Consider the following 23,570-nt stretch of genomic DNA (forward strand, 5'->3'; position numbering starts at 1 on the left):
TACAAAGATATGATTTTTAGATCATATAGTTGAGAAAGCAATACAAGAGAGAAGAGCTGCCATTTGAGCTAAAACAGATATGGTTACGGGGGTATTCGCAAAACGATCGACAAGTTAAGAAAATCAATCTTGGTGTTCATCATCTTCATCTTCAGAGTCTGCAAAGAATATATTGAAAAGGCTAAGACAAAAAAAACTGAATAGATTATTTAGAACATTATAAAGTACTTGTTGGTTTAGATATATATAAATCTCACCAGAACGGACGTCTCTAGCGATTTTGTCTTTGGACCGGATTTGGATGATGAACATACGACATATCAAGACCCACCAGTAGATGTGAAGAAACTGTAAGCACCATAGAAATGTGTTGAAAACGTAGTACATTGTAGAAGGCAGTCCAGTTTTCACCGAATGCTTCTCGTCCCACTCTAGTTTCACGTTTATAGATTCATAACTGCATAGTGCAAATATCATACGTGGAGAGGAACCAAAAAGAAAAAACATAAAGGTCCAATTAAGTTGCAATATATAAAATGATCGTCATGGAGTTTAAGGTGAATGGTATAAACCTGGTGCCCCAGAGGATCCATAAAGGGTAATAGATGAGTCGCAGAGCTGTCCACAACAGGAAAAATAGGATGAACGAGACAGTAGCCATGGATTCTAGGCCGCTGTATTTGCACATCTTGCCTATCTCTGCAAACACGTCGGTGATCTCGAGAAGAGCCAATATTACAGAACCTACACGAGAAAATCTAGTGTAGAAAGTATAAAAAGAGGAAATTCATGAGTTCAAAAGTCTCGAGAAAGATCAGAAAATCTAAAAGTCCTTACTATATCTTTTAAACATTAGGAGTACCTGAAAACGTAAGACAAGATGATGAGCAATGAAGTTACTATGTGATGAACTATCATGACTTTGAAATCAGATCGTCTTGTTTCCCAAGAGAACAAAGCAAATAAAGAATACAAATTCAAGCCACCGACAAACGTGTACAATCCCTTCATTTTCAACCTGCTCAGGGTAATATACCACTCACAAGAAATTAGGCTTTAATTTATTGCGTCTGACGTAACACATTAAGTCAAGCTTATTCATGAATCCTACTTTATCTTTTGGTCAGGCCACATCTGGTCTGCTGGTCCTAACCAGAAGCATCTTGTGTCTTTAAACCATGTCTCCTTATGAGTGATGTAGAGAGCAAGTGCTCCGGTAGAGATAGAGCAGAGACATTTCCAAGCTGATTCTTTGAATTTAACTATCTTCTTTCTTCTATCGTTTGAATCAACACATTTTCCTCTAGGAAACACCACTCTTCTGGCAAATCTCTATAATGTCATTATGAATCTCTTAGAGATGACTTGCTTCCCAAGTCATGATGAATACTAAGAGATAAAGGCAAACTAAGAGTAGGGGGTTCTTACCTCGAATATGGATCTGTCGAGTATAAAACGAAGAAAAAGGAAGGAGGGAGCAAAGAAGATGAGGACCCATAAATCAGAAGAAGATGGGTAAGATTCTTGATCCCAATCCCAGTTCAAGATTTTGAGATCCATCTATTCAAGATCCTACGAGAAATGAAGTGTTTGGCGCAAGGACCGGCTTTGAGCATGTGCTCACAGTGCTTATGCACAGGGTCCATTTTTTATTTTGCAATTTTCTTTACTTGAGGTCCTGATATGTTAATTAATATACATATAGCTAATTAGGACTTTTGTTGGCAAACTGTACAAATAATAGCTAGTTTGAGAAAAGGTTAAACTTTGCACAAGATCAAAAATTAATTTGAGCGTCGCCCGCGTAACATTATTCGGTGTGTTTCACTTCTTGTTCTTCGTTTTCGTCGAAGTCAACCCTATAGGAGAAAGAAAAAGAGTATCTTGCAAGAGAAGACATCGGAAAAGAAGAGTTAACCGGGGTCCAACCTTGTTGAAACCATCACGAACCAAAGCAAACCGTTGGACGGACACCGGTTTTATTGTTTTTTTTCTTAACTTTTTTCTTTTTCCTAAAAAGGTTCGTAAGATAACTACTTCATTAATTGTATGTAATGTAATATAATAATTCCACAATATTTATTTTACATGTTAACCATAATAATTTCAGAGGTTTGAATAAAATTGTTTTGTGATATGAGCCGGACCTGGATATCAATCCGCGGGCCTGAGGTTTTAATTCTGAATTCTATAAATCTGTTTGGGAGATTATTGGGAAAGAGTTCATAATCGCAGTGTAAGCTTTCTTTGTTAAAGGATTTCTTCCAAAAGGTATTAATTTAACGATATTAGCTTTGATCCCAGAAAAAACTTAAGCAATTGAGATGAAGGACTACATGCCGATATCATGTTGTAATTTGCTTTATAAAATGATTTCAAAGCTCATCGCTAACAGAACGAAACTGATCCTTCCCAAATTTATTGCTGCAAATCAATCTGCTTTCGTCAGTGAGATGCTCTTGTTAGAAAAACTCCTTCTTGCAGCAGATATCATAAAAGACTACCATAAAGATGACATTCCATCTAGGTGTGCCATCAAGATAGATATTTGGAAGGCTTTCGACTCTGTCCAATGGAGTTTTTTGCTGAACGCCCTCACGGCTATGAATTTCCCACCACAGTTTATTCATTAGATCTCACTCTGCATTTCTACTGCGTTTTTTCTGTTCAAATGAATGAAGAATTAACAAGATATTTCTAAAGAAAAAGAGGTCTTCGCCAAGGTTGTTCACTATTACCATACCTATTTTTTATTTTGATGGATGTTCTATCAAAACTACTGGACAAAGCAGCAAGTGTTCAATGTTTTGGGTACATTCCTCGCTGCAAGAACTTGGGATTAACTCACTTGAGTTTTGCTGATGATCTGATGGAAAAACACGATCAGTAGAAGGCATTGTTGCTGTGTTTGATTACTTTGCCAAGGCTTCTGGTCACAGAATCAGTATGGAAAAGACGACAATATTTCTAGCAGGAGTTACAGAGGAGGTTCATCTAAAGATTACAAGCCGGTTCCAGTTTACTTCGGGGAACTTCCTGTTTGCTATCTAGGCTTGCCTCTAGATACTAAATGCATGGGAGTAATTGACTACCAGCCTCTGATGTAGAGATGTCAAATGGGCGAACTATAAATGGGCGGCCCGTGTACAAATTGATATGGTCTGAAATGGACAAGCCCATTTTGATCTGTAACTAAATTTTTGTCCATATGGACGAACCCAATTATATCATGGACAATATTGAGTTTAATCAATTGGACAATAGGCGGCCCAAAAATTTAAAATACCTAGGTTTAGCAAATTGGAAAAACACAATATTTTTTTCGACATTTTCCTTCCTAAAACCTAAATGTTTGATTTCTACATGTTTATGTGTGATTTTTATTTTGGAAAAACACAATTTCCCGCTAAAATCGAAAAACATAATTTTCCGTCAAAACCGGAGAAATATAGTTTCCTGCCAAAACCGAAAAATGTAATTTCCCGCTAAAACCGAAAAATGTAATTTATGCCAAAACCGAAAAATCCAATTTTCCGCCAAAACCGAAAACGCAATTTCTCGTCAAAACCGAAAAAACACAATTTTCCACAAAACCGGAAAAGCATAATTTCTCGCTAAAATTGGAAAACGCAATTTCTCGCTAAAATCGGAAAATGCAATTTCCCAAAAGAAACGGAAAACACAATTTCCCATAAAAACGGGAAACACACACAATTTCCTGCCAAAACCAAAAAACGTAATTTCCCGCAAAAATTGAAAAACGCAATTTTCCGCAAAAAAAACGAAAAACTGAAATTATGTTGTTTACATTAAATGGGCGTATGGGTCCCATGGACAGCCCAACAAATCATGGTCTTATTTGGTTATGGTCTCATTTGGACATGGTTCTATTTGGGCTTCGACCAAAAATGTCCAGCAAAAAAATAAAGCCCATTCGGACACGCCCAAACCCGCCCGGCCCGCCCAATTGACATCTCTACTCTGATGAATCAATAAGAAAGAGAATAGGAACATGGACTAACAGATATCTCTCTTTCGCAGGGAAACTAGAACTTATTGGCTCAGTTCTCTAGAGTTTATCAAGCTTTTGGTTATCTGCTTATCGCCTTCCGAAGCTTGATAAACTCTAGTTCATCGTTTCTGTGGTCAGGATGCGACTTAATTGAATCCACGGAAATCAAAACTGGTTTGGGGGGAGATATATAAACCAAAGGATGAAGGAGGTCTTGGTCTTAGATCACTCTCAGAAATCAACAAGGTTACTTGTCTTAAGCTCTTTTATATTTAGGATATAAGTAATGCATAGTGAAACTATATGATCTTCTCTTTTAATTGATGTTGAAACATAAACCCAGAATATTTTCAAATGATTTGAACCATTAACATGTTGATATAGCTTGTCAATTACAAATTAATATCAATAAGTACTAGTGTAGGACGATTTAGTGTGGGTATGTATAGTTGAGGGGGACTAAAGAAGTCATCCCTTCATTATAATCGTCCACACAAAATTTTAATGTGGAATTCTTCTAAGATCCATCTATTGCTCGACTAATTCAAAGATTCAAAACTCACTGAGAACAGCTTATAAGTGGCAGTCTGTTCAGGACACCGACTTACTTTCATAATTAAGAGTCAAAAAGTCAATATATAGCAAATAGCCTAAAAAGAGATCCAAATAAAGTATAAAGGAAATTAACCTCATCATGAAACACAAAACAATGGTTGACCAAAACAATTCTTGTGTTTCTCTCAGGCTGATAAGAAAGACCCTGGAGAGGCCTCAATGAAAACTGCAAATGGAAGAAGTTGGCATGGTTGTATTTATTTTGTTTTGATGAGTGATTATGACCAGATTTCTGAAGATGGAATCAACTAGATGTTCTCACCAAGAAATTATTTGAATGCATTATCACTTTTTGTAAATGGTTATCACTTTTTGTGTATCATTATTACTTATTGATATTAATTTATTAAGATTCCCATATCGAAAAAGAAAGAAGTTTCAGTTTACAGAATTCATCTCTTCTTTAAACTTAACCATTGCAGCTCTTGGCAACGTAATCATGACTTGAACCCCTCCGACCATAGAAGGTTCTAACCTCGACGCTGGCATGACTATACTAAGAATTCTAGCTATCTCTGGTGGGACCACCGGGACAATATTCACCGGCTCACCCCACCCGAAATTCATCGATCCAAAAATCCCAATGTTCCTCCAGTCCGTCAAACAAAATCTTCCTTTGATCGTTAAATTCATACTGATGATACTTTTAGTGTTGGTAAGCTCTTCTTGGAGATAATCTTTATCGTGAGCCTTTCTTTTTGCTTGTTTTAAGAGTTTCACGATGTCAGAGATGGTTAACTCTTCCACTTCTTTAACGGTTAATGATACATAAATGTCTATGTATGCATTACCGTAGTATCCGTCTGGTAAAGGTGGATTCACTGCGTTTCGGATTCCTACAGCTAAACCCAAAGATGTGACTCCATCTCGATCCAAACTCAGAGCTTTAACTCTTGACTTCCACAAATAAGCTCCTATAACTTCGAAAGTAGTGAGTGCCTCATTAGAGAAATCATACTCTTTCAGTGTAGCTTCTTTCAGTCTTCTTATGCTCTCAGCTCTGATACTTATTTTTTCAGTTACCTGATTACACATATAGAAAATAAGTAAAGTAAGAAATATTAATTTTAGATTATAAAATAAGAATAAATAAGTTACCCGAACTTTTTCTTTTAGTTGTTTTAAAAATGATTTGTTTTCCTAGAGAAAACATTGTTTTGAGCTTTCATTCATCATAAAATTTTAATTTTATTACTAGATTATGATCCACTCTTTCAAATGGCGGGTATATTTTTGTTAAGAAAAAAATTTCAAACAATTTTTATATTTAAGTTTTTTTAATAATATTTGTATTTAGTATTAATTTAATTTTATATAATAGTCCTTTAAATAAATGAAATAAATTATTGGACCAAACATTTATCAATTGGATATTATCCTATTTTAAAAGAATAAACTAGATTATGACCCACCCTTTTAACTTTAAAGGGCGGGTATAAATTTATATTTTTTTTGAAAATTTAACTTTGATATTTGTTGTTTGTTGCCATGTACAAACCCATAAAATAATTTTTTAATGGTTATGGAAGTTGGTTATGTTTTTCATAGATGCAGTTATATATATTATGCAGTTATATTTTAAATCCAGTTATATTTTTAAATTGGACACAACTTTTTATCAATTGGTTGTGCTGCTGAATTAATAGAATAGATATATGTTGTGAAAAATAATTTATGTATACATATATATATATAGATATATGTATGTATATTTTGCAAAGTTTGGGACAGAGAAAATCACTATTGATTTTTTTTTTAATTTTGAGTATCTAACCAAAAAATAAAAATAAATGTTTCACGCAATGGATCTGATCTTTTTAACAAGTTTTGTTTCATTTTTAGCAAAGTTTAATTTAAAATTCATGCAAGAAGTATTTTTGTATAGTGCGTAAATTAATGAATTATTTTCATTTTTGTTTCTTTCTTCTTTTTATTGAAGAAAAGTTTGTTCCCATGGTACTTCATTTTTTATTCATTTCTTCAAATTTGAAAACTGAACAATATTTCTTCAATTTTGAATATAAACTTTTGAATTATAAAACTAATCCTTAGCTTTAACATGATTTTATTTTTATCTAAATATATAATAAATGTGATGTAACCTAATTAATTTCAAAATTTATATTATTTTTTCATCTATCAGATGAAAAAAGTAAAGAACATGAAAATATTCTTTTCGGATTATTCTAGGTTCGATTAGAAAACGTTAAGATAAAATAAGCTCATTTCTCACTTGAGAACACTTAAATAGTCATTATAGGATAAATATATAAATTTGGTCTTTTCATAAAATGTATTGTTCTTTATTTATTTATTCTGTTATGTGTAATGATCGTATTATATATGATGACATTTAATTTATAATAAATAGTAATCATGTTGGATAAATATTTAGATAAATTTAGTAAACTTGAGAAAGTACAATGTGTTATTATAATTACTTTTAAAATTGTCATATAATATATTTGAAATATATAAAAGAGAAAATGAAGTAAACTACTGAAAAACATGCTATCTGATTTTTTTGAAAGAGTTAACTTTTTCTTATGAATGAAACTAATCATTGGAGATGCTGCAATATTTTTAGGTGAAAGTAGTTGTGAGAGGTCTATTCACTAAGTTTTCTAATAGATCTAAATTATGATACCATTTTTTTTAAATGGTTAGAGCATTTCAGTTGAAGATATCTCATTGAATATTTGAAGGAAAAAGAAAAAAATTGAAAAAAAGAATTAATTTAAAAACTTCAGATAAAAGTATTTGTCTTTTTATGAATGGTAAACTTTTTGAAAGAAATATATTGTAAATTTAGAGAAGAAGCGAAAATAATAGTCAGAAGGATAATTCCACATGCAAGGAGAATATATTCCTAGCCGAAACTTGCAGGCCGAGAAAACCTGTCGTTAGCTAATATCCAAATATGTTACAACTTAAAATAATGTTTTTTAAAAATAAAGTTAAAATACTGTTTTTTCTTGTTTTTATCCGAGGGTTCATAAACTCTAATGAAAGGGTCCGAAAATCATATGCAGGAAATATTGTAAACAAAGCTTTATTAGTTGTCCAAAAAAAAAACTAAGCTTTATTAAAACATTCCTAAAGAAAAGATTATTTATAATACTTTTAGATTCTTTAGGGATCTCCAGTTTCTTTTTCCTCAGCATTACCAAGTCTAATGAAAACTTTAAAACTAGTGATCTTTGTATTGTACACATACCCAATCATCAGTCGGTAAGTAGGGTGAACTAGCCGTGTCACCTTCGGGAACGAAGGGAACTTGATCGTTTTCTATAGGCCTTCCCACGAGTCTCTCTCTTTCCCAAACCGGTGTCACCGTAGGCATATTCTTCCCGCCGGCCAACTCTGTCAAGGCGCACATGATATGTCCCTCTCCATATCCATCGCACATTGAATGCGGCAGAGCAACCCCTAAGATAAATCCTCCACATTCAAAGTTGGTCACCTGTCATCGTCATTGGTATTTCACTTTGTAAATTAAGCCAGTCAAGAAGAGAAGTATTATGGTATTACCGTATTAGGGACGACCTTACATTTTTCCACTAAAGGGTTTCACTATGTAATTTACTGTTTCACTAACAGATTTTATTTACTTCTACTAATATTTACAAAAAAATCAATCTAGTCAGTTTCATAAGTCTCGATCTCAAGTTAGTTCAAACAACGATTACTTACAAAAGTCAATAAATTTTTTTAAAAAAATATTATATCTAATGTCATTATTAAAATTTCTATTTATTTTATCTTTTTAATATTTTTTTATTCAGATTTCAAGTTTAAAAATTCTTAATTTAATGCACCGTTTACAATTTTTATTATCATATGTAATAAGTGTCTTAAATTAATATGAGCAAAATAGTATAAAAGAAAAAAAAGTACATTGAAAATACAAAACTAGTACTATCTCTGTGAAACAAATAAAAATCTCAAAACTACTATCTTCATGGAACAAAGGGAATATATTCTAATAAACTAATAATATCAACATTTTATTATATACTGTTATTTGCTAAATATTTCTTTGTCTTTGAATTCTCACGTTAAAATTTAGAGCACCTAAAATCTTTACTACCACTAATGAAATAATTATTTTTAACCATACATAAAAGGAATTTTTATTATATAATATTATCATTATCTAAAATTAACTTACATTGCATTATCGAAAATAATTTTACATCATCAAACCTAAAATATTTTAAAAAGAAAAAGAAATCCCTATACAAACTTTATATATAATTTCTCTAAACATGAGTATTTTCAAATTTATTTAACATAATAATAATAATTCTGTTGTGATGAAAAACTTTGTTATACATAAATAATTTGCTGTTAATTTATTATTAAATATATTGACATATGAACAATAACATATTCTAATGGTAAATAACTTATTCTAATGGTTTTTGAATGATAATGCATCTATTTATAAATATTTATATAATTATTATGCCCGTATGCACATATAAAACATCTAATTTTAAAATTATTCTTAACTTTCTTTTTACTATTTTAATTTAATTTTTATATATTTTTTACAAAAGCGCCTAAATAACAAAAAAAATGTTACAAAATATAGTAGATTATATGTTTGGTTTAATCACTCAACCTGAACTCATAACACTTCATCTTTTTTCCTTATTATCCCAAAAGAACATATATAAAATTATGCAAAATAACTCAAAATATAAGAATTAGTAAACTTAGTCAAAGTATATCTATATTATAACCAAAAACAATTGGATTCAATTCAGAAGAATTTCTACAACCTGATAAAAACATAATAAAAATAACTCAGCCAATTCTTAATATAATTCTTATTTGATGGATTATTCAAAGTATTTTTAAATTTATATACTATAAGTATAATATATAAATTACTAAGATTTTTTGAAACTAAAAATGAATATAAATCAACTAATATGATTTAATTATTCTATAAAAATTCATATTTGTGCTGGAGACTATAAAGTTTTACCAGTTTTATTTATTTATAAGATTTCTACCAAATATCATTTTTATTTTTCTTATTTTGTTTTTCAAGGCAACATACATCAAATTATATATAACTTTCCAAAAATGTGCTTAAGATGAAAAACAGAACTAAACTCAATGTGTAAAACTGACCCAATTTTATTCTAAATAGAACCAAAACTAATTATAGTTTCAATTTGGATGAGTGATGTAATTATTTATACCCAATTAATGATTAACCAGACCAATCCAAATTCCTATACTCAAAATCAAAGTCAACTTAAAATAGCAACATATTATTATCTATAAATTATTCTGTTAATTTTTATACATATAAGATATAAGATATTTAATGACTCAAAGCGTATAAATCAATAAATATTAGCCAATGATTATAAATGAGCTATTTTGTAATTTTTATAATAACATGAGCTTTCGAAAAAAATACTGTTATGTTCATTTTATCAGAATATTAATTGATCAAAATTTAATTTATTTTTGCTATTTATTTCTCAAAATACATGTATCAAATCATGCGTGATTTTCCTAAAATATATTTGTTAATCTAAAAAAACTAAAAACTAAACTAAATGAAATGAACAAATTTAATCAAAAATCTAACAAATTTAGAACAAAAATTGGTTCAGTTTGAAGAAATAGATGTAACCTAATATACTCAAACGATAATCAAACCTATCAAGGAATATGTACAGAAAATCTTGTCTAATTAAAATAGTATTATTTGAAATGATATTTATATATAAATACAAAATATTTTAAAATAAAATAATATATTAATTATTCTAATTTATTTATTTTGTCAATATTTTATTGGTGCATGAACACAAGAGAATCACCTAGTTTCTTAATTAAACTTCAAATTTACGCAAGATAAGTTTTTAGTTCTAGCTATTTTCATGCATGCAATGGTCGCGTCCCTATATGAAACATATCGCTTATGTACCTGCAACGCAAAAGGTGGATAACCATCCTTATCTACTTGAACCTCTGGCAAGAACTTCAAGGCCAAATCTGAGTCAATGTTCTCTAGATACTTCAAAGAAGAAAGCTTTACGTTAGCAGTAGCCACCGTGAACTCCACACCGTCTTCGTCGCTGCCACAGCTCAACTGAAGCTTCCGATCAGTGTCCCTCCGCTTCAAAGTCCCTGAAAGTGGGTAGTAGTAGCCAAGAAGAACAGACAAAGCCTCCCTAACCAAATAATTCGGCTGGTTATCATCATAACCGACGTTCCTGGCTTTGAAAACGTAACACATCTTGTACATAACTTCGTTGTAAGGAGCATTGTCAAGTGTTGAAAGGGAAAGAGTATGTGAAGGTATGTGTTTTGGGGGTTTCACTATTTCGGTGAGTTTTTTCTCAACCATTAAATGGATCGATGAGCTTTTTTGAGTCGGCATGGTTTTTTTCTTATTTCTAGTTGTTTGACGAATAAAACTCTAAGAACCCTTTCGTCTTTTATAGAGAAGGGAATCTGAATTTATAGACTAGTCAAATAGAAAATCATTTCATAAGAAGTTAATTCACATGTTACAGTTTTTGTTTTCAGTTCACATTTGTTTTATTGCGATAAAATAAAATGGTTGGCAAGATGGCGCCGAACATTGTAATAACTCTTTGCCTAACCTCAACATTTTAATAACTGTTATCTGCTATGTACTATTTCGTGTTGAAGATAGATTGCCCTCCAAAAGGCCCGTTGAATAAAGAACTCGGTCTATGAAATCGGCTCAACTTATCCTGAAAGTATGGTTTTGAAATTCATTGGATTGATAATCTGTTTTCAGATTCTCCAAAACATGTATGTTATACCTTATTCTCTCTTTTTGGTAGATGTGATGGCTCCTTCGTCATGGTGAATATCAGTGGCTGCTCCGGTGGCATTCCGGAGGGCTCCAAAAGTCTCTATTATTTTTTGTCACTGCTCCTTGAAATTCATTATTTGTCAGTGTTAAAACTTGTACTGGTTGATTAGGTGCAATACAAATTCTTATTGAGGTCATTTGTCAGCTGCAACAAAATGAGCTCATTCTCTTTGACATTTTATCAGGACTGACACGTCAAACATATAATGGAAATGTGACAATTCTGATAGTAACTCCAAATGATAAGCCACAACCCCAATCCATTAAGTATAAGGGCAGTCCCATGTACTTAGTCTTAAGCTTCTTCACCTTTTGAGTCTTACTCCTCTCTACAGTTTCCTCGTTTTCAGGTACACTGACCCATCTCAAACTCCAAGTCTCCCATGCATTTATCTAGATAATTTTATTTACAGTACTCATGGGCTTAGTTTAGCCGACTCTTGAACATTTCCATTTGATCTAAAGTCTCTTGAATTGCTGGTTTTATGTCCCGACACTCTCATACTTTAAAATAGTGGCAACTGCAACACAACAACTAAAGGTTTGGATTTCGGATTCCTAAAACCAAGTTTACAAAATGAAAACTTTCATTAATCTTAAATGGGAACTTCTTTAAATGAAACAATTCATAAATTATCTTAAGAACAATACTTAGGTTCACCTCTGAGGTGAATTTATAAATTCACCTCACCCTTAACAGCCAATCAAATTGCTATGTAGATTAATGAATAAAAATTATTAAATACATATTTAAAAATCAAAAAACCTTTTTAAAATGTCAATTTTAAGGACGTTAATACCGCAAATTAAAATTTAAATCCAAAACGTCACCCTAAACCCAAACCCTATACCCTAAACTTTATACCCTAAAATAAAAACCTATACCTTAAAATAAAAACATATACACTAAACCCATACACTAAACCCAAACCCTATACCTTCCCTAAAATCGAACCCTATACTCTAAAACAAATCTCTAAACCCTAAATCCAAACCCTATACCCTAAACTCTATACTCTAAACCCAAATCCTATATTTTAAACCCAAATTCTATATCCTAAATTTTGGGTTCGGAGTATAGGTTTGGGTTTAGAGTATAGAGTTTAGGGTATAGGATTTAGATTTAGGGTTTAGAGATTTGATTTTAGGGTTTAGGATTTGATTTTAGGGTATAGAGTTAGGATTTAGTGTCTGGGTTTAGGATATAAGTTTTAATTTAGGGTATAGAGTCTAGGATTTAGGGTTTAGGATATATGGTTTGGCTTTAGGGTAACAGTTTGGATTTAGAGTTTAGTTTGTCGTATTAACGTTTTTTAAATCGACATTATTTTATTTTTAAAAAGATTTTTGGCTTTTAAAAATGTATTTAATTATTTTTATTCATTAACCTACATGGCGATTTGATTAGTTGTTAAGGATGAGGTGAATTTTGAAAGTTCACCCTAGGAATGAACCTAAGTATTTTTTTTTTTTTGAAACTGGAATGAACCTAAGTATTGCTAGGAGTTATTATCTTAAAACATAAACTTCTGAATATGGAAAGTTTTTAAATAAAAAACTTTCCCAAAATACAATTATCGTTTCCTAACTAAAACACGGCCATCACTTTCTAACGTACCTCGGTTTGTCAATCATAAAGATGATACGAAAAGCTAACTCCGAGATCTTTCCAGTGATACCTAGGTCACCTTCTGGTGATTTCTAGATCGACGGGAAATCACTCTTGAAGTTGACTGCTCATAGATAGCAGAGATAGTATCGAAGAAACAACTATTACTCTTAAACAAAAATTCTAAATGATGACCTATTTCGTGCTATTGATAGATCTATGAGTTGAGAGCTTACCCTAACAGTTTGGATTCGAAATTCATTGTTTTGGTAATTAGTTTTCCTGTTCTCCCAAAACGTATCTGCAGTGTTTTATTCTCTTTTTCTGTAGATTTGATGGCTCCTCTTTCATTTTTGAATAGAAAAAGATAAAATTTTTAATGGAGATAGGCTTTAGTTACTGAGCGAGGTTAATAGGTCATTACAAAGTTAGTGAGTACATAATCATTCATTAAGATGTTAGTTCACATGTTTTCTTATGATAAAATCGTTGGCAACGTTGACGTGGGACATTTTAATAATAACTCTTCCCGTTAATTATTGTTACAGAAAACTGGCCACGTTAACCTCAAACCTTTTAACAACTGTCATCTACTATATAATGGTGAAGTGTTGCCCGACGTTGTCTTGTACGTATGGATAATATTTTTTAGGGAAGCTAGGTGAGACAGCCAATAAAATATCCATAATTCACTGACTAACTAAAATCAGTGGCAGAGCCACATAGGCTAAGTGGTGGGCAGTTGCCCCTGGTGAATCTTCAAAATTACAAGCATAAGTTAAACAATTTCTATTATGCTTCCTGCAGTTTTGCTAATTATTTACACAATGCCCCCATAAAAGTTTTTTCTGCCTCCGCCCCTGACTAAAATCATACTTTTTCTCTTCTATTTTCTTTTCTACCTCTACAAAACTAACTTCCATTTTTTTGTTATTTCACTTATAAGCCCTATTTTTATACTCTTTTTGTCAATATAATTTTATTTTATAAAATTTCTATAATATTATTTGAAAATTTAGTTCCAACGTATAAAATTCACGTTAACTTACATGATGGTAAATTACGTTAATAACCTAAATGAATTACAATTCTTATGTAATTGTCATTATCAATATTTCTATTTTACTTTTTTTTTCAAAAAAACAAAAGGAACATATCTATAAATATTTTTAAGCTATTTGGGTTTTTCATTTTATAAATTATACCTACGTTATTTTTTTTTCAAAAGTAAATAATATAGGTATATTTGTAAATAATATATGTATATTTGATAAGTAAGAATTATTTTAACAAATAACTACCTCAACTAAAATATTGTAGATTTTTTAGATATAATCAATTACAAATAAATGAATACATTATTACTAATTTTAATATTTATAGGTTTCTACTTACTGTGTCAAAAAAATTTACTATTTTATTTTCAAAATAAAATTATTAATCATTTAATTTTAAAGTGGGAGGATCAATATTTTTAATTTCTTCATATTATTTCTTCTGCTATTGTTAATCTAAATGAACATATATTAACTATACATAATTTTATATATACTTAAAATGTAAGAAAAGAACCAAGCTAAATGAAAATAACAACCTTATTCACATTTTAGCCTAAGTAGAACTAAAAAATTTAGTTCAGTTTTAGAGAAATAGTAGCAAATTCAATATATTTAAAAATAGATAATCAAATTGGTTTGAATTCTTATACCAAAATTACATGTCAGATTAAAATAAAAATCTAATTCAAAAATAAGAATTTTATTTGAGATTTACCAGTTATTATATTTAGGTATTTCATAAATATTTAAATATGTGTATATATTAAATAATATCACTAATTAAATTGTCTAATGCAACTCTAATTACATCAGTACTTAGGCTTTATTTTTAACTTCCTCTTAAAATAACATATATTAAATCATATGCACTATTATAAAATATGTTTACAAACTAATTGGATAAATAAAATTAAATATAATTAAAAATAATCTGATTTTAATATATTTAAAACCAAGATAAATTTTTATTCAGTTGGAAAACATATACAAATCAATATACCTAAAAGGAAAAACTAAACTGATTTGAATTGTTATACTTAAAATCACATATTTAACTGAGATAACAACATAATATAATTTAACAAAATATTCTAATTTTCATACATAGAGATTATAAAACTATTTAAAATTTATCAACAAGTAAAAAGGCACATTAAATAATTATATTTTAATTATTTTGTAAATATTTAAATCGTGATAAAGCACGAGAAACTCACCTAGTAATAAATAAATAAATTTAATAAATAGTGGAAGTTCTTGATGGAGTAGTCATCAAAGGTTTAAAAATCCATGTTTTGGGTTCGATCTCCATATGTTACAATTTCTGTACATTAACTGTAGTCTTATCTGTTCCAAAAAAAAATATTTATCATAAATGTGATGTTAGTAGAACTAGCTATTATTGTCTATTGATAGGTTAATGTGTTGTAGAGGAAACTGTGTTATCGTTTATTGCTTGGGCATCGGGTATTCGGTTCGGTCATCCAGTAAAAACGGTCGGTTCTGAATCTATCGAATAATGTATTTTTTACCTGAATGAAAACAAGCTATAGTTTGGTCTGTTTTCATGTCAGTTCTTGTCAGTTCCGGGTTGATCTGGTTGTATAGAAAGATAATACAGATTCATCGAAGTTGTCTAGTGGCAACATTGATTTCCATTCACCCTTCCAACCCGAATTCGAACAATGCTATGTTATTTTTGCTATTATTCTTCGTTTTATAAACATGTGTATCGGTTTAGGTTGTAGTTGATTGGTATTGAATAATAACCGGACCGAAACTGATATCCACAGTTTTTTTTTTTTTTGATATCCGCATTCTGCAGTTTCAATATTAAAAATCAACAAGCAAGCAAATCCAAATTTTTTTATTTTAGTCGATTTGGATTCAGATACATGGTTTTAGTTTATATGCTCGTTTAACACTTTTTTTTAAACTAGAAAAGACCATATTTCTAAGCTTGTTTATCATATTATAATGTAGTTAAATTTTGACAGATCAGTTATTAGTTGGAGTAGAACTTTATTATAGATGGTGATGTAATAGATGCATCAACACTTAACGAATTTTTTTCAAATTGAGTCAACCTGATCCAAACGGAGGTAAGTGATTTTTTTATAAATCTGATGACCGATTTAGCAAAATCTCTGATGAAATTCAGCTGAGGATTCAACAAAAACCAATTAATTATTACACCAAAATATTATGCGCTCAAACTAATATACTATTGATTTAACAGTTTTCAGCCATATCATAAGTCCTTTTAAAATTTATTATACATTTTTGGAGTCTATTTATATTTTTTTCAGGTTGAAACATATTTTGAAGCAATGCAGAGATTATAGAGCATTTTAGAGATTATGGATGAGAAAATTCGTAGCTGTTCAAAAAATCAAAAGTCAGAGATAGAGATTTAGATTAAGCGTCGATCGACACCGCTTCATTGGTGTCGCTCGACATCCACGCGAGTAGATGTGTCTGACTTGATTCAAAACCGAAACCCAAAAATTCCACATATTACTAGATGCCATTGACCGACTTTATACCTAATATTTATAGGTTTTGCCATTGTTTAGGCAACATACCACCTTTACACATTTTTACCACACCATATTACTTAGGGTTTTTTATTTAGTAGCTTTTGGAGAGAAGATCAAGAACTCAATCAGAGATTTTATATAGGAACTCTGGTATTTCTTATTCAGAGTATGATTATGTTTTCTACGATTATGTCTATTTAGGGTTTATTAAGGTTTAGATGGATTATTGATTCATAAAACTGCTAGAGTGATTTATTAGGATCTTTCACATAATTTATCTAACTGCTTGTGTTTTAGAGTAGTAACTAGATACATAAACTTGTGATAATTGACAACTACAAGAGTATGTTCATTACATAATAATAATTCTGCTGAGCTAGGTTGTTAGGCTTATGCACGAGCTGGTTTAATAAATCTAGTGAACATTAATGCTTGCCTAAGAAAGTATTGATCGACACTCTATAGTATCGATCGACACTCATTCCTTGTTCATATGCGAGAACTGGAAGATACAACTTAGTCATCTGATTAGATTCATAGCGAAAGCTGGATATCTTACTATTGCATTCGAGTTCGAAAACGATTCACCATACACCCTTAACATCTATAACTCATAATTCTGATTGCCTGGAACCAGAAGTCTAGCTATTTTCTCATATACTTTACAACCAACTGATTTCCTTGTTTAATGGTTTATTTACTGATATTATTGTCTAGCTTAACCTTGATTTCTATATTTTATTGTTTTCACGCTCCATGTAGATTTGATCTATGTAAATATTACAACTGATCTCCTATTTGAGAGAAAAAGTTGTTTAGGTATTTTGAACGTTTTTGTCTACAAGAACATAAACTTTTTCAGATATGGTGATTTATAATAAATTAGATTTTATGAGTTTATCAAGCTTGTATGTTTGCATTGTTATTTCTCCAACTCTTTTTCTTAATTATTAGAATTGGATATATTTCTTACAACAACACTACACACATACTTATAGTAGTTTTCATTAACTACGGCATATGCACTTTAGCAACTACAACTTAGCCCTTACTTCTACTAACCACTCTTAACAACTCTCATTAGCTCTTCATAGCTAGGCTTTTATTTCCACACTAGACTCTTCTTTGATAGCTTGGCCAACTAATTTCTTCTCAACTTGATTCTCTGCGACAAAAGTCACGTATCTCAACTTCTCGTTGGACTTCTTGTTTTTAGTTGGCTTTTGCGTTTACTTCTCTTCCTTGGATGGTAAGCAATCTCTTGCTTCCACTTCTTCATTCTTCTTATGCGTGACTCCTCTTAGTCACTTCTTGTTCGTTTCTTGTGGGGCAAGGTTCAATCTCAGGAAAACGACAAAAGTTGAGGAATTGCATATTCGATAGTTGAGGTCCGACTGATTTTGTAAAGTCAACTAGCACTTCGAGATTTTAATTCCATAGTCGATAGTTGAGGAATAAAAAAGTTAATTAAAAATAGCAAACGACAAAAGTAAGGAATTAAAAATGGCAAACGACAAGGTTTTATATTATTTTCTGATCCGAACACAACGGAGACACATCACCCACTCTCAACGGCGCACTAACATTTTAATACCCGTGTATCTTGAAAATCTCAGTTGCTCCCTTGAACTCGATCAGTTTCTCTCTAATGGCTATGATAAGCTTACTTGAAATCACATTTTCTTTCCTTTGTTTCTTCTTCTTCTTTGGATATTTCTTGATTATGAAGAAACCTCACCGTTCCTTTCCCACAAACTGGCCATTCCTCGGTATGCTCCCGGGCATACTCGTAGAGATCCCTCGTGTGTACGACTACATAACCGAGTTTCTCGAAGCCTCAAACTTAACTTTTCTTTTCAAAGGCCCATGTTTCGTTGGCGTCAACATGTTGTTCACTGTCGACCCGGCTAATATTCATCATATCATGAGCTCAAACTTCACAAACTACCCAAAAGGATCCGAGTTCAAGAAGCTGTTCGATGTTTTGGGAGATGGGATTTTCAACGCGGATTTCGACCTATGGATGGATCTGAGGAAGTCAGCTCAAAGCATGATGAGTCGCCCGGAGTTTCAAAGGTTTACACTAAGAACAAACATGAGTAAGCTAGAGAAAGGGCTTGTCCCGATTCTTGATCACTTTGCTGAGAAGAAACTAGTCGTTGATTTACAAGATGTGTTCCAAAGATTCACCTTCGACACTACGTTTATTCTGGCGACCGGGATTGATCCAGGTTGTCTCTCGATTGAAATGCCGGAAATCGAGTTTGCTAGAGCCTTAGATGAAGCAATGGAAGTGATATTTTTCAGACATATCAAGCCGGAGATTGTTTGCAAGATACAAAGGTTGCTTGGGTTTGGTGATGAGTTGAAGATGAAAGTTGCTCACTCGACTTTGGATCGGCTTTGCTCTAAGTGCATAGCTTCGAAGAGAGACGAAATAACACGTGGCGTTACTAGCAACGACTCTTCTTCTAGAGATTTGTTGATGTCTTACATGGATGTAGACACCACCAAGTTCAAGTTGTTGAATCCAGGTGATGACAAGTTCCTCAGGGACATGATTTTAAGCTTCATGATAGCAGGCAGAGACACCACAGGCTCTGCTCTCACTTGGTTCTTCTGGCTTCTCACCAAGAATCAAGAAGTAACGACCAAGATTCGTCAAGAAATCGACACAAAACTATCTCCAAGAACCAATAAAGATTCTGATCATTTCTCTTCATTTAATCACCAAGAATTAAACAAGTTGGTGTATCTACATGGCGCCTTGTGTGAATCCCTCAGGCTATATCCACCGGTTCCATTTCAGCACAAGTCTCCTACAAAACCCGACGTTCTTCCAAGCGGACACAGAGTCGAGCCAAGTACGAAGATTTTGTTTTGTCTGTACTCACTAGGGAGAATGAAATCAGTATGGGGAGAAGATGCATCAGACTTTAGACCAGAGAGATGGATTTCGGAAACTGGAAGCTCGATACATGTGCCATCTTATAAGTTCTTATCGTTCAATGCCGGTCCAAGAACTTGTTTGGGGAAAGAAGTGGCTATGACGCAGATGAAGACAGTGGCTGTAAAAATCATACAAAACTATGAGATAAAGATCGTTGAAGGACACAAGATTGAGCCAGTTCCTTCTGTTATTCTTCACATGAAACAAGGCCTTAAAGTCATGGTCACTAAGAGATCTAATTTGGTCTGACTGTTATGCAATACTTTTGTTACTAAATTTTAAATTATATTTTAAAATAAAATTTTTGTTTATATTTTAAATTTTATTATTTTCTTATTGATATTTTAATATAATTTAAAAAAATTACTTTAATTAAACAAAAAATTAAGAACAAATTTTTGATATAAAAATTATATAATTATCAAAAATAAAACTAAACACTGTTTCTCAATTTTGTAGATATATAAAGGAAACTAATAATATCAAGCTCTTGAGTCTAATCAGATGTTAAATCCTAAAATTCCAACTCTCCTATGCGAATTCAATTACTTCAGACAAGTATTAACATCCAATTTGATATGTTCAGTAAGTTCTCTGAACCCACTAATTTATTTGAACCAACCCTCGTTGTATTTATTAACCTAGTTCAATGCATGATTGACTCAGGAGCCGAAACCACTCTTGTGGTTATAGATTATCTTTTGATCATGTTTCTAGTTAGCTAGTGTAAAATGCAAGCAATAAGAAAAATCCAGTGAAGGATCCAATATAATCACCCAAACAGTTCTATATTTTATAAGTTCATCAAAATTCTAGGAAACTCTGAACTTAACAAGTAAACTATTAAGACATATTAAAGGAATAAATAAAGATAAACTCAATGAATTGCATTAAAAAGTAAAAATAGAAATACTGGAGTTCTAATTAAATTTGTAAGAGAGTTTTGTGATCTTCTCTCCAAAAACATGTCTAAAATTAATTAAAAAAAACTTAATCTAAATAATGGCTGTAAAATAGATAATAGAGGTATAAAAGTTGACCATGAGAAATCTTGTAATTTGTAAAAACTTCAGGATCAAACTTGATTCTGCAAATAAAGTTGGTCCATGTATTCGTGTTGGTGTCGATATACACTCCTTCAAAATATTTGCTATGACATTTGTTTTTCCTGCACAACTACAGATTTCTATTCTTTTAGGTTTTAAATAGTTTCATGATCTCCACAATGATTCAAAACTTACCAATATTTGGAAAGAAAAGACTCAAACATAAAATAAAACTCTAAATATGAATTATATTGTGGCTCAAAAGTAATAAAACCATAGAATATCATATACCACAAAACATTAGACTAAAGACAACCTCAATGGTAGGTTCTACCATAGTATCTAATCATTGAAAAAAGTAAAACAATTAAAACAGAAGGAAAGTGAATAAGAAAGAATTCTTGTTTTAGAACCTCAACAAAAAAAAATTAGCACACTCTTTTAATAGGTTGCACTTCATAATTTGGTTAATTTTATGTTTTATTATTTGAATTTTTAGTTATTAATCAAGTCACACTAAATTGTTAATACTTTACTTTTAAGATACCACTATTGACCATTGGAAATATTCTTAGATGTACTTACAGTTGCCTTCCGCATATCTAATATTTATATGTATTAAAGAAAAATTCGGATGTACAGTGAAATGTGTGAAGTGTAATGCTGTGAAGTGCAGTGTAATAAAATGCAGTGAAATGTAGCAAAGTGAAGTAATTCTGTGAACAGTAACTCCGTTTGTGGTTGTCCTAAAAAGATAAAACTATATATACCTTCTACTCACACCATTAACAAATATCAGTAGAGTAATTTTATTCTTTCTCTATTCTCTATTCTCCCTCTTTCCCAATCTACAAAACCTCTTAACCTTTCTTAATCTCAGTTAATCATTCTAATATTTCATTATATTTTCAGATTATTATAAATATTATATGGTATCAGAATCATGTTGCTCTCAACTTTGGGTTATTCCGCAAATCTGTGTTCTTGGAAGTTGAAGATTTTGGGTTTGTTCTTGTTCTTGCTATGTTTGAAGGTTTTTTCTATTAAATGGAGATAGAAGACACAAAATAGAATTGAACACACAAATCATGTGTACCAGTTACTCTTGAAGGAGTTAACTACTCGCTTTGGTCATGGGTCCTAAAGTGAAGAAGGTTAAGAAAATACATCAGAGGGAGAGTAGAGTGTCAAAGTCTAAGAAATAACAAGTCCGCTTTGGTTTGCTTAAGGAGGCTGAGAAACTAGCGGTTGAAGGCAAGAATATGTACTCAGCACTCACAAGAGATACAAATGGTGAAGGCGTGTTAACAAACAAGTATGGGATGAGCAAAGCTGATGACTTGATCACTAGAAGAGACTGGGATGCGTTTGTTACTGAAATAAAGGCAATCATTAAATTTAAGAAGCATGGTAATCAGTTCTTTGCCTCTAAACCTATCACTGTGGATTCAAGATCCAGTCATCACATGATTAGTGATAGGAGTTTGATGGATGATGTTAAGGCTGCCTCAGGAAATGTCTTAATTGCAAATGGAGATAAGATCCTTTTAGAAGGGATAGAAAACTTGAAGCTATTTGATAGAGAGTCAACTGCTTTGTACTTGCCTCGATTTACTCCCAACTTGATACATGTGAAGAGAGCTACAGTTGATTTGAAGTGTCAAGTTTTATTCAGACCGGATGATGTTGAGTTTCAAGATCTCAAGACTGGACAAGTGATTGGAAAAGGAAGCATCAAGATGATCTCTACCATCTGCAAACGACTAAGCTTTCTAAACCCTCTATCTCAATGTGCATGAATAGTACTGCTGATGGTTGTGATAGCATTACTTGGCATGCCAGATTAAGACATCCCCAAACCCATGCTCTCTTATGTTGCCTAACCTGTCATATAATTATATGGAATGTGAAGCATGCATCTTAGGGAAGCATTGCAAGACTGTCTTTCCCACAATAGAAACTATTTATGAGAAATGTTTTGACTTGATTCATTCTGATGTGTGGACATCCCTATGTGTATCTAGGGACAATCATAAGTACTTTGTGAATTTTATTGATGAAAAATCCAAGTATACATTGCTTACTCTGATTCCTTCTAAAGATAAAGTGCCATAGGCCTTTATAAACTTTCAAGCATATGTCACTAACCACTTCAATGCTACTGTGAAGGTACTGAGGTCAGGAAATGGAGGTGAATACACAAGTCATGCATTCAAGAATCATCTGATGAAGCATGGTATAGTTCACCAAACAATTTATCCCTACACTTCACAACAAAATGGTGCTGATAAAAGGAAAAACAAACATCTAATGGAGGTTGCAAGGTCAATGATGTTTCATTCCAATGTTCCAAAACGTTTTTAGAGTGTTGCAGTTGTGTCGGCTTGTTATCTCATGAATAGGATCCCGACTATAGTTTTAAAGGACTTGCCTTCATTTGAAGTCCTGAACAAGACCAAACCACACATTGGGCATATGAGAGTGTTTGGGTGTGTCTCTTATGTGTTGATTCCAGAAGAGATGAGGAATAAGCTGGATGCAAAAGCACTAAGGCTATGTTCATTGGATACTCTATTACTCATAAAGGGTATGTGCTCGACCAGCCATCAACCGCATATGACTTATGATCCAGCAACAAGAAGAGTCTTGGTGTCTAGGGATGTTAAGTTCACTGAAGGAAAAGTTTATTATGAGGAGAAGCAATGGGATGATCTGAAGGATCTATCACGTACACATCTGATAAGGCAACAAATCTGAGGATTATCTTGGAAGTCTTGGGGTTAATATGTCCCGGAACCAAGAAACAAGAAACAAGAAGAGAACCGCCTAAGAGCATAGACTCTCAAAATGAGAAAGCTGAAGA

At 31.8% G+C, this 23,570-nt stretch overlaps 3 protein-coding genes across 3 annotated transcripts; 1 reads left to right on the top strand and 2 right to left on the bottom strand.

The window, feature by feature from the left end:
* On the bottom strand, positions 1–1,575 carry LOC108820057 (ASC1-like protein). The gene is made up of 6 exons (XM_056996708.1): positions 1,429–1,575; positions 1,112–1,332; positions 863–1,018; positions 573–758; positions 258–457; positions 1–158 (listed from the first exon to the last, which is right to left on the bottom strand). The coding sequence occupies exons 1-6, from the start codon at positions 1,558–1,560 to the stop codon at positions 124–126; spliced, it is 930 nt and encodes a 309-aa protein (XP_056852688.1). The 5' UTR covers positions 1,561–1,575; the 3' UTR covers positions 1–123.
* Positions 1,576–4,898: 3,323 nt separating this feature from the next.
* Positions 4,899–11,071, bottom strand: LOC130501898 (spermidine sinapoyl-CoA acyltransferase-like). Its single transcript, XM_056996706.1, has 3 exons — positions 10,584–11,071; positions 7,845–8,090; positions 4,899–5,650 (listed from the first exon to the last, which is right to left on the bottom strand). Exons 1-3 carry the CDS (start codon positions 11,037–11,039, stop codon positions 5,006–5,008), a joined length of 1,347 nt encoding a protein of 448 aa, XP_056852686.1. The 5' UTR covers positions 11,040–11,071; the 3' UTR covers positions 4,899–5,005.
* A 7,055-nt stretch (positions 11,072–18,126) lies between these two features.
* LOC108821864 (alkane hydroxylase MAH1) lies at positions 18,127–20,063 on the top strand. The gene has a single exon (XM_018594852.2). It carries the CDS (start codon positions 18,360–18,362, stop codon positions 19,908–19,910), a length of 1,551 nt encoding a protein of 516 aa, XP_018450354.1. The 5' UTR covers positions 18,127–18,359; the 3' UTR covers positions 19,911–20,063.
* Positions 20,064–23,570: the final 3,507 nt, after the last annotated feature.

Source organism: Raphanus sativus, unplaced genomic scaffold (assembly GCF_000801105.2).
Source record: "Raphanus sativus cultivar WK10039 unplaced genomic scaffold, ASM80110v3 Scaffold0322, whole genome shotgun sequence".
NCBI classification, from domain to species: domain Eukaryota; kingdom Viridiplantae; phylum Streptophyta; class Magnoliopsida; order Brassicales; family Brassicaceae; genus Raphanus; species Raphanus sativus.